The sequence below is a fragment of the Cherax quadricarinatus genome, chromosome 19 (genome assembly GCF_038502225.1).
Source record: "Cherax quadricarinatus isolate ZL_2023a chromosome 19, ASM3850222v1, whole genome shotgun sequence".
Classification (NCBI taxonomy): domain Eukaryota; kingdom Metazoa; phylum Arthropoda; class Malacostraca; order Decapoda; family Parastacidae; genus Cherax; species Cherax quadricarinatus.
Genome location: NC_091310.1, coordinates 27,310,162 through 27,322,377, shown reverse-complemented (window position 1 = coordinate 27,322,377; position 12,216 = coordinate 27,310,162). Strand labels below are relative to the sequence as shown.

The 12,216-nt window shown below is 41.9% G+C and overlaps 1 protein-coding gene across 9 annotated transcripts in view; it reads left to right on the top strand.

The window, feature by feature from the left end:
- LOC128688281 (collagen alpha-1(XVIII) chain) overlaps positions 1-12,216 on the top strand; it is a 472,640-nt gene that overhangs the window by 442,142 nt on the left and 18,282 nt on the right. For all 9 annotated transcript variants that reach the window (XM_070086587.1, XM_070086585.1, XM_070086589.1 and 6 more), the window contains one exon: positions 9,996-10,111. In XM_070086587.1, coding sequence (XP_069942688.1) covers positions 9,996-10,111 — 116 coding nt within the window. The remainder of the gene's footprint in view (positions 1-9,995; positions 10,112-12,216) is intronic.

Sequence of the window (12,216 nt, the reverse complement as noted above, 5' to 3'; positions counted from 1 at the left end):
GAGAGTATGAGTCCGAGGATCAAAATGGGTGTGTGTACCTGTATTTAAAACATGGAGGGGGTGGGTGGCAAGAAAAGCCTCTAACTGAATTCCACGGGAATCACAGTGAGACCCCCCCCCCCCCCAGAGGAAATGGTGGGCATTAAAATCACCAAGTAACAGAATCGGTGGCGGTAATGACGAAACAAGAAAGGCAATATCTGGAATAGATAATGCCCGAGAAGGAGAGAGATATAAAGAACAGAGCGTATACCACCTATGCAAGTGGATACGGGCTGCTGTGTAATGCAGCGAAGTATGAACAAATAGCTGATGGTACGGAATATCAGTGCGTAGAAGAAGGGCACTTTCATTAAAGGTCCCATCAGGAAAAGGATCTGAAGAATACAATAAATTATAGCCTGAGATGGGAGAGATAACAGCAGAGTGTAATTTTGGTTCCTGTAAGCAAACACCAACAGGGGCAAACTGGGAGAGTAACATCTGAAGCTCACCCCGATTACCCCTGAGGCCGCGTATATTCCACTGTAAATAGGCCATGATTGGCAGTGATAAAGATACTTGAAATCCGCAGGTAAGGGTTCCTACGGACTAGAGGGGTTAGAAAAGTCCACATGCGGAGGCAGTGGAAAACGTTCAAGCAGCGAAGGAACGGTGCGCTGTGAAGAAAGGAGTTGCGCAGATGGAGGAGAGGAGAGAGAAGGAACAGAGGGTGGGTCAGTGTCTATTGATGGTTTGGTCTCTGCAATATATTCAGAGATTGCTTCAAGTGTTTCGGAATTCAGAGACGTCGTATGGGAGACAATATTGGAAATGGTAGGGGGAGGATGAGTAAAGATTGGAACTGTATTGGACTGTACCAAGGTAGGGGGGGAGCAAAAGGGTGGAGGGAACTGGAGAAGCGTGGAAGGGGACAGAAGAGGCAGAAACCTGGGAGGTGGCAGAAGAGGAAGAAACCTGGGAGGGAACAGGGGAGAAAGGTACAGTACGAGGAGGAGGGTGAACCTCTACACTTGTAACAGAGTCAGTGAGAGGGGGAGAACCAGGGACAGAGACAGGGAGGGTAAAATGAGGAGGTGGAAGATGGGTAGGAGGTGTTAACGGACCTTTTTTTGACTTTTGAGAAGTAGAGGGATGATTGGGAGGAGATGTCATACGAGATCTCGTCGTTACTGAGGCTTGTGAGAGAGAACACGAAGAAGCGAGATCACACTGAGGCGTTGAAGTAGGGACGTCTGAGCCGAGGACAGCAAAAGGATTAGATACAGGAGTGACTATGGGAGAGGTAACCACAGAGGTGGGTGTAGAAGATGGGATACCAGAAGTGGGGGGACGTTTTGAAACACGGGAATAAGAAACACGTGGGAGTCTCCCTTGGAGGCGGAGATGAGAAACTGCCATGGCATAAGGGAGACCTTCTGTCTCTTTGAGGTAACGGATTTCCCGCTCGTTTAAATAGACTTGACAACGGCGAGAGTACGAAGGGTGAGCCTCATGACAGTTAAGGCAAGAGGGAGATCGATTGCAAGACGTATGAGAATGGTCATCAGCACCACAGACTGGACATTCGGCGATAGATCTGCAATATTTCGCTGGATGGCCAAATCGCCAGCAATTTCTACACTGTTGCGGTGTAGGGATCACCTTTCGGACTTGTAACCGATGTCCTGCTATATAAACTGAGGATGGGAGTTCTCGGCTGTCAAAAGTTAAACGAGCCACATTGGTAGGGTATCGTCTCCGCCCGCGGGCATGAAGAACGTAAGTGTCTACCTTGAGGATTGGGAGATCTTGGAGTTCCAGCTGTTCAAGAATGTCAGTGCCACATGTCTGGAAATTTTGTTGAACTATGGTATGGGGCAGAATGATGGTACCACTACAAGAATTGAGGGAATGATGTGTTTCAAGAGTGACAGGAACAGTATCGATATGGGAAAGACGAGAGAGCTCATGAGCCTGGGTAGCATTCTGTACGGTGATGATGCGCGTACCGCTCTTAAGAGCATGAAAAGAAATATCTTTACCAACATGGCGTAGGAGTGCCTTGCCAATACTGTGGTCAGAAAGATAGGCAGTAGAGGAAGTCGGTCGTAAAGTGAAGAATTTAGTCCATTGTTCAGTCTGAAACTGAGCGTGGAAAGGTAGTGAAGGACGTGTCGATCGTTTCTCAGAAGAACAAGAAGGTGGAGAAGTATCATCAGCAGGTAATTGTCGTTGGCATTTAGGCGTGGGACCAGAGTTGGTCCGACGTGGAATGGGTCGGCGATTTGAAAATTGCCGCACCGTAGAGGGAGAGGCCGGAAGCATAGTCAGAGGAGAGCGAAGGTCCGATAAATCGAAGGAGTCAGTTGAGGCCTCAGTACCTGAAGCAGGTGAGGAAACAGCACCGGCAAGAGGTACAGAGGCATGAGGAGTGTCTGAAGAGTGGTCCAAAGACGAGGCGGGGTCAGAACGGGGTGCGGTATCAAGAAGGGGCCCGGGGGTAGGAGGTTCATGGACTAGGACTGCCATGGTTAGGTTACTTCTTTCTTTTTGTTTTTAAGAAAAAAAAAAGAAAGAAGAAAAGAAAATAAAAATAAAAAAAGAATGAAAAAAAAGGGGGACCGGGGAGGGATACTTCTTAGCCCTTTGAGGGTCGACAGGCCCTTTCCGAAACTCGTTCTCAGGGTCGGCCAAATTTCAAAAAAAAAAAAAATTATTTTTTCTTATGAAAAAATAGAGTTTTTTTTTCTAAACATTATAGGATAAACAAAAAAAATTTAACATCAATACTTACGGAGATATGGATGCATGAAGTTTGCAGAAAATGAGCCGCGTATGGCAACAGCGGCGACTGCCGCTCACCCGGTAAACTTTAGTTTACTTGTATTTGAAGGTTTGTTGTTTTTTTCACTATTTTATTTTTTCACATAACTTATGTGGCCTATGAGACCAAAGTAGGGTGCAATGTACATATATACACTCGTTGTATACAACACAATAAGCACACAAACATAATTATCAATATATTGTTTACAAAACTTGTTTACAAAAACAAACAATACAAAACATTGTTTATTATTATTGTTCTATAATATATATACCAATATACAGTCACTGAACATATTCCTATTAGTTCTGCAGCTTGTGGAACTCTGAAACATGGTGTCATTCACAATGGTGTTTTATCTTTCTCCCTCATTCTATCTCTTTCAATCTGTCTCTCTCTTTCTATCTGTCTGTCTATCTCTGTCTCACAGGTACACATAAATACAAGTATACATAGTATAAATTACCTAGGATAACCCAAGAAATCCAGACAAAGTGCTATAATCTGCTTGAAGATGTGAGTAAAAGTGATGACACAGTCTTGTGGCTCTCTGAGACAGAGAGCTAGACGGATAGACAGATAGACAGGGAGCTTGACAGACAGACAAATAGACAGACAGAAATGTTAGTGTACCAGTACCAGTGTACTAGTGTTCCACCCTCCTCCTCCTCTTCTTCCTCTTCCTCCTCTTCCCCCTACTCTTCCTCCTCTTCCCCCTCCTCTTCCTCCTCCTCCTCCTCCTCCTCTTCTTCCTCCTCCTCCTCTTCTTCCTCCTCCTCCTCCTCCTCCTCCTCCTCCTCCTCCTCTGCCTCCTCCTCCTCTTGCCTCCTCCTCCTCTTGCCTCCTCCTCCTCTGCCTCCTCCTCCTCTGCCTCCTCCTCCTCCTCCATTCTTGGAACAAGTTTGAAGAGCTTGTAGTTCATAATCACTATCATTATCATCACCAATGCTCACATCTGAGTCTGGGATTTTGGAAAATAGGAGTTTCCTCTTTGATTCTGGTACAACTGAACGACGGCCCAGCACCAGAGGTGGAAGGCTGTCGGTTGTCTGGGTTTTCCTCACTATTACCCATATTATGGTCATTAGTTTCGGTCAAAACCTCACCAGAACCTTGAAACTCATCTTCACTGTCACTTCCATCTGTATTAGAACTGTCACTGGGGAACAAAAGTGTCCCAATTCGCCGAGGAGTGAGGAACTTCTTACCGCAGGGCACGGTGGAAATTGTGTACTATGATGGCATTCCCACAATGCACCACTGGGTCCCAGATTTTTTTCCTACTGCGCACACCCACCACACAGACCCATTCTCTCACATCTAGGCTTATCAGCCTTTTCCTGCGAGATTTGAGGCCGCTAGAATTTATGCGTACTAGTACGACAAAAACCCCTACGCGTAAGACGTACTAGTACGACCAAAACCCTCAAAGGGTTAGGAGGAATGAAAGGGCCAGAAATCTCCCTCCGCGCCCAAGAGGACCTCAGCACCGCAAGTAGCGCAGATGCAGCATGGAACCCGTGCCATACCCTACCCATCATGCTAGTAAACTAACAATCCGGGATAGCAACCTCACATCTGCCGAGCTACCTCGGTGGACAAAAGAGAGGGCGGCTGGATATCTGCCACAAAGCATACCTCCTTCGGCCACCACCCCCGGAATCTGAAAGGTGGCTTCCAGAGATACACCCGTCGCCCGAAAGACACCCAAAGCTATTCCGGGATACCGGAGAGGGATCGGGACATCCCCAGGCGATCCAGATTCCACAGCAAACTATGCCACCGCCAAGAACCTCAACAGAATGGGATGGACCCCGGTATCCTTTCCCCTACCTAGGAACTAGCGCGCCTGTGGGAGAAATCCCAAAGGCCGAAAAGAGGAAGGGCAAAAGGGAGGGGTGGGGAGGAGGAGGAGGAAAGGAAAAAGGGGAGGATGGGATAGGGGAGGGGAGATTGGGGGGTAATTAGGTTCGGTCTGAGGAAGAAGACCGATAGGTCTAATTCCTCAGACCAAGAGCCTCTTCACCACGCCAAGGAGCCCCCCTTGAAGAGGACTACCTGGACATAATCTCCAGCTTCACCATTACTGTCTCCCAGGACAGCACCTCCAGCTTCACCATTGGGGAGTACAGGTTGTGTTCCTTTCACCCATTAACCCCTTAACTGTCCAAACATAGATCTACATTCACTGATCCAGAGCTCCAAATATTTTGAAAAAAAAAAAAAAAATTTTTTTTTTTAAATGAAGAGGACATTTTTTATATAAAGTAATGTAAAAAAAAATTCTAGAGTCAATACTTACGGAGATATAAGACCGCAAAGTCGGCGCTTGTCGCTCACTTGACAGCAGCATGAAGCACTGCCACTTGCAGAAGTGTTACTGATGTACCTTTTTTTTTTCTTTTTTTTTAATTTATTTATTTATTTATTTTATTTATTTAGAAATTTAAGCTTACATACAGAGGTACAAAAAAAAAAATACAGGTAAGAGCAGCATGCCAAAGCCATTTTTATGCATAGCATTATGGGCTGGCTTAACATTAACTTAAGATTAACTAAGCAATGATGAAATCAGTGATAAGACATTATTGTAAACAGATAACTATAAAGCACAAATGAGTATTACAAAGACAGGTCATATGGTTGCTTGCATTGCTGTTCATTCAGTAGAATGGAGTATTCTGTTAGGTAGTGTATTTAAAAAAATAACAAAGTTAGATTGGGTCCTAGGTTTAACATTTATGTGATATAATTGTGAGTAACATTTTGGATATACAATTTATAAGGTTCAGTTATTCAGTATTTATTTGGTTTTGAGTGAGTAAGTGAACTTTGAGAAGAGACTTGAATTTATAAACAGGTAGTGTTTCTTTTATATTTACAGGTAATGAATTCCAGATTTTAGGGCCTTTTATGTGCATTGAGTTTTTGCATAGCGTGAGATGGACGTGAGGAACATCAAAGAGTGATCTGTGCTTTGTGTTATGGTCATGTGTTCTGTTGAGGTTGGCAAGGAGATGTTTAAGGGGAGGGTTAATATCAGAGTTAAGTGTTCTATGTATGTAATAGGTGCAATAATAAGTATGGATGTTTTGTATGGTGAGTAGGTTGAGTGTTTTGAATATTGGTGGAGTGTGTTGCCTGTAGTGAGAATTTGTTATTCTAACTGCAGCCTTTTGTTGGGTAATTAGTGGTCTGAGATGGTTAATTGTTGTTGAGCCCCATGCACAAATTCCATAGGTGAGATAGGGGTAAATAAGAGAGTGATAAAGGGCCAGGAGGGCTGACTGTGGAACATAGTACCGTATCTTCGATAGTATGCCTACAGTCTTGGAAATTTTCTTAGAAATTTGTTGTACATGTGTATGAAATTTGAGTCTATTATCGAGGTGGATTCCTAAGAATTTTCCCTCTGTTAGCTTTGTGATAGGTGATCCGTTTATCGTTATGTTAAGAGGTACATCTGTAGCTCTGTTACCAAACTGAATGAAGTAGGTTTTGTCAATGTTTAGTGTAAGTTTGTTAGTCCTCATCCAGGTAGATATTTTCAGTAATTCGGTGTTTACAGTATTGGCTAGCGTGACTGGGCTCTGATAATTACAATTTGTAGTAGTTCTTGTGATTTCATAGTTAATCTTTGTTCTGGTACTAATATTAGGTACTGAAATAGTACTCAAATAGTTGCACAGTGACAGGTGGACATTTTTACCTACCTTAGTCACAAACTATTGTCTAGAAATATATACATAGTATTTATAGGTCCCAGCAGTGTTTTGGATATGTGGGAGTATATTATAATAATAATCATAATAATAATAATAATAATTTCCCTTGAAACATGATGTAAGACGTGTGTTACTCCACTGCTGACAGTGCAGCTAATGGTGTCATTTGATAAGCATACACTGCCTTCACTTGATTTGTTTTCACTGTTACAAATAAACATGTCTGAATCTGTCTGTCTGTCTGTCTGTCTAACTCTCTATCTGTCTAGCTCTCTGTCTAGCTCTCTATCTGTCTAGCTCTCTAGCTCTCTGTCTAGCTCTCTATCTGTCTAGCTCTCTAGCTCTCTGTCTAGCTCTCTAGCTCTCTGTCTAGCTCTCTAGCTCTCTGTCTAGCTCTCTATCTATCTGCCTGTCTTTCTGTCTGCTCGTGTGTCTGTCTTTCTCTCTGCTTGTCTCTCTTGTCTCAGAGTTGCTCATGAACCAATTGGTGTTACATACGATCACATCTGCTTCCTGAACAAGTGAAAATGCATATCACTTGACAGTTGCCAGTCATGTTTATTATGCATTATATCTACAAGCACAATATAGCACTTTGTCTGGATTTTTCAGGTTATCCTAGGTAATTTACACTGTATAATTGTATTTACATATGTGTTTCTGTGAGATAGAGACAGAGATACAGAGAAAGAGATAGACAGAGATAGATACAGACAGAGATAAAGACAGCCAATCAGCCACCGGCCAGCCAGCCACCGGCCAGCTAGCCATCCGCCGGCCAACCAGCCAGCCACCAGCCTGCCGAACAAGTATTACACGTTCCAGAATTGTTTCTTTTTACTTAGGGCATAGGTGTTACAAAAAACACTAGAAAGGACTGCCCTTCTTGCATTCAGCCTGTTACTGGGTTTTCGTAACAATTAGTCAGTATCCTTGTCCAATTATCCATTAGAATTCAGTATGATTCAATAGTGCTTCAGGATTACAACTGGTAGGCTACTAACTAGAGAAATTAAAATTTAATAAATTTATTAATAATTAAGTTGTCTAGGCATATATCAAATTAAATTAAATTAATCACAGTAATCAAAATAATATTAATCACTTCTCTCGTGTACAGTATTATTGTGCTGAAAGCACATATCACATATATAAGTCTTAAGTACCGTCTGGTACATTAACATTTAATAAGAGGCATTGGAGATGTCATGTCTGAGGGCAATGTGTGGTGTGAATATAATGCAGAGAATTCGTAGTTTGGAAGTTAGGAGGAGGTGCGGGATTACCAAAACTGTTGTCCAGAGGGCTGAGGAAGGGTTGTTGAGGTGGTTCGGACATGTAGAGAGAATGGAGCGAAACAGAATGACTTCAAGAGTGTATCAGTCTGTAGTGGAAGGAAGGCGGGGTAGGGGTCGGCCTAGGAAGGGTTGGAGGGAGGGGGTAAAGGAGGTTTTGTGTGCGAGGGGCTTGGACTTCCAGCAGGCATGCGTGAGCGTGTTTGATAGGAGTGAATGGAGACAAATGGTTTTTAATACTTGACGTGCTGTTGGAGTGTGAGCAAAGTAACATTTATGAAGGGATTCAGGGAAACCGGCAGGCCGGACTTGAGTCCTGGAGATGGGAAGTACAGTGCCTGCACTCTGAAGGAGGGGTGTTAATGTTGCAGTTTAAAAACTGTAGTGTAAAGCACCCTTCTGGCAAGACAGTGATGGAGTGAATGATGGTGAAAGTTTTTCTTTTTCGGGCCACCCTGCCTTGGTGGGAATCGGCCAGTGTGATAATAAAAAAAAAAATATGTACAAGTAAGTTTGTGTGTATGTGTGTAAGTGCTCTAAGTAGTTCACTATGTCTCACGACTCAACTAGACTTAAACAAGTGACTGACAAAGTCCTCTCATAAACTAACTTCTTGACCAACTGGCAATCAGAACAGTCTGCTTGAACAATAAAAAGAATGCTAAGCCCAATAGCAATATAACAAGCAACTGCAACACCATCAGGATCAAGGAAATAATGTAACGACGCTAAGTAGGGACCATCAGCAGATCCTCCACAAAAGTCACAAAACTCCCATACTACTGAATCTAAGTTCAGCATAAGAAAATCCCCGACTGTGACAATACACAGATACCAGTACAAATTAGGTCAGAAGCTACAGCTCAGGACCTGAGTTGCTCAGAGCGTCTGTGACACACAACCTCAGTACAACGTCGAAAATCACTAAGTCTCGACAATGTTCTGTGAACAGAGTTCTACAGAACCTATAACAATAATGAGACAAGAGACGATCTTCCAACAAGGGCCAATAAGGGAGATTTAGGCTCGTCTTGTCAAGAATACGTCCAACCACCAAGAGAGTCTAGACCAGACTGAATACTTCAGGCGAGGTGTGATCACCCCTCCCCCCCTCGATCACGTGATAGCTCCGTGGACAGCTGCTGCCCAGCAACAGAAGCCGGCAGAGTAACGAGCAAAGAGCAATAATTACAGTAGTTAGACAATCAAGACTTGAACTATGAGCACATAATAATATGTTACATCCTACCTAACAAAAGTAACCAAGACAAATAATAATATAAAGCAATATATTCACGATTTAGTTATTATCGCAAATATAAGCAATATAAAATTATATGAAAAGGTAATATACATTATATACATATACATCATATACATTGTAACCCATTCAGGGGTTGCAACATAGGTTATAGGACATTCTTGCAGGATGACACTACCAGTGGTACCAAAATTGAAAAGGTGTTGCACAAATGTTGCACATGGGTTATTATCGAGGTTTTTGATATTTCCACGACCACTTGTGGCCACATCCACCTCAAAGCCACTAAACTCGGGGTCAGCATCACTTTCCTCTTAAAAGGGGAATGTTAATGCAACATAACATCAGTGAATCCTTGGTGTTTGCCGCGCTGTTTGCTCTAGCTGGCGCACAGTTGAACTGGTGCTCTCACAAGGTACTAAGTGGTCCCATATTTTTTTAATACTGCACACACCGAGGGCTAAGACCCTTTTTATGCTGACCAGGCATCTCAGGCCAATCGTGCCAAATTTGAAGGCATGAAAAATAAAATGTAGATCTATGTTTGGAGCACTACCAGTAAGAATGTAGATGTACGTTTGGACAGTTCAGGGGTTGTATATATGATGGTAGAATTACCGACAATATGTAAAGTAAAAGGACACAAGTGCAACTAATGCGACATTTTATTGTGGCAACGTTTCGCTCTCCAGGAGCTTTGTCAAGCCGTTACAAGCCGTAACGGCTTGACAAAGCTCCTGGAGAGCAAAACGTTGCCACAAAAAAATGTCACATTAGTTGCACTTGTGTCCTTTTACTTTACATAGTTAAGGCGTTAATTGTACCACAATGAAAAATTGAAACTTGCATTATGACTTAACCAATACTGTGTAATAAGATGACCACTCAGATTCAGTTTCTTCCAGGGTGAGGTGCTTTTCAATGCATGGAGTGAGGCATTCTTGGGCTTGGGCGGAGTCTTCGTACAAAAACCTCGCATCTTCAGCTTTGATGGCAAAGAGGTCTTGAGTGATCCAGCATGGTATGTACATCATTAGATTAGATTAGATTAGATTAGATTTTTTATTTTGACAAATTACATAGTTGTACAGAGGAATATAATAGTTGGGTGTATATGCCAAAAGCCCCTCTGTATGCAGAGCATTTCAGGCAAAGTTAAAGATTAACTTAAGAATAGTAAGGCAATAATACATAGTTCATATGGTCATTAGATGAGTTAGAGTGAGTACAGGAGAATTTAATATTATATCAGGTGATGCTACATGGGTTTGATAAGTCTAGTAGAGACTTTTTACACTATTGTATTAGTTAATAAGATTACAGTATTACAGTGTAACAATTTAAAACAATTTACAGTGTGTTGTATTACAGTTTAGTACTATTTAAAACGATGAAATTTGTCACGTGTGATCAAAGTGTCACCCATGTATTTTTTTTTTTTCAACACATCGGCTCTCTAACCAAGGCAGGGTGACCCAAAAAAAGAAACACTTTCACCATCACTCAGACAATATCACTGTTTTTGCAAAGGCACCCACACATGACAATTTAGATGTCAGTACAAACAGCCGATATCCTAAACCCCTCCTTTAAAGTGAAGGCATTGTGCTTTCCACCTCCAGGACTTAAGTCCAGCTTAACCAGTTTCCCTGAAACCCTTTACAAAATATTACCCTGCTTACACTCCAACAACTCATAAGGTCCCAAAAACCATTCATCTCCATTTACCCCTCTCTAACATGCTCTTGCATACCTGCTGCATGTCCATGTCCCTTGCATACAAAACCTCTTTTACCCCCCTTCCTTCATCCTTTCCTAGGATGACCCCCCCCCCCCCGCCCCTCCATTACAGATTTATACACTCTCCAAGTTAACCTATTTTGCTCCATCCTCTCTAAATGACCGAATCACCTTAATAACCCCATTTCAGCTCTCTGAACAATATTTATAGTAACTCTACACCTCCTCCTAATTTCCACACTACGAATACTCTGCATAATATTTACACTACACATTGCCCCCAGACACAACATCTCCACTGCCTCCAGCTCCTCTTTGCTGCAGCATTCATAACCCATGCTTCACACACATATAAGAGTGCTGGTACCACTGTACTCTCGTACATTCCCTTCTTTGCCTCCATGAATAAACATTTTTGTCTCCACAGATACCATTCACATTTTTTCCTTCATCAATTCAGTGATTAACCTCATCCTTCATAAGCCCATCTACTGAGAAATCTACTCCCAAATATCTGAATACATTCAATTCCATACTCCTTCCTTCCAATCTGATATCTAATTCTTCTTTACCTAATTCATTGGATACCCTCATCACCTTACTCTTATCTAAGTTCACTTTCAACTTTCTTTACACACCTTTGCAAACTTGTCCACTAACCTTTGCAACTTCTCTTTAGAATCTTTCAAATGCACAGTATCATCAGCAAAAAATAACTGTGTCAACTCCAATTTTTGTATTTTATTTATTTATTTATTTTTTATTTGGACATGATACATAGTTGTGCAAAGAAATATAGTGATTGGGTGTACATGCCAAAAGCCCCTTGTATGCAGAGCATTATGGGCAGGCTTAAAATTAACTTAAGATTAACTAAGCAATGATATATTCAGTGGTAAAAATTAAAGTAAACAAATTACAACATGAAGTACAAATGAATATTTCAAATAAGAAGCATTAAAGTTGTACAAATTTGTAGCACAACAATGTATAAATAATCAAATCAGATCGAGTAAAATCACCTCTCTCCCCAACACCCTAGTGTTAATTTCTTTTACAACTCCATCTATAACTATGTTAAACAACCATGGTGACATTACACATCTCTGTCTAAGGCCTACTTTTACTGGAAAGTAATCTTCCTCTCTCCTACACACCCTAACCTGAGCCTCACTATCCTCATAAAAACTCTTTACAGCATTTAGTAACTTACCACCTATTCCATACACTTGCAACATCTACCACATTGCTCCCCTATCATATGCCTTTTCTAAATCCATAAATGCAATGAAAATTTGCCTTCTTTCACCAAACTGGCCGTATCCCACTGAAGCAGGATGGCCCAAAAAGGAAAATAAAAGTTTGTCTTTTTAACTTTAGTAATAT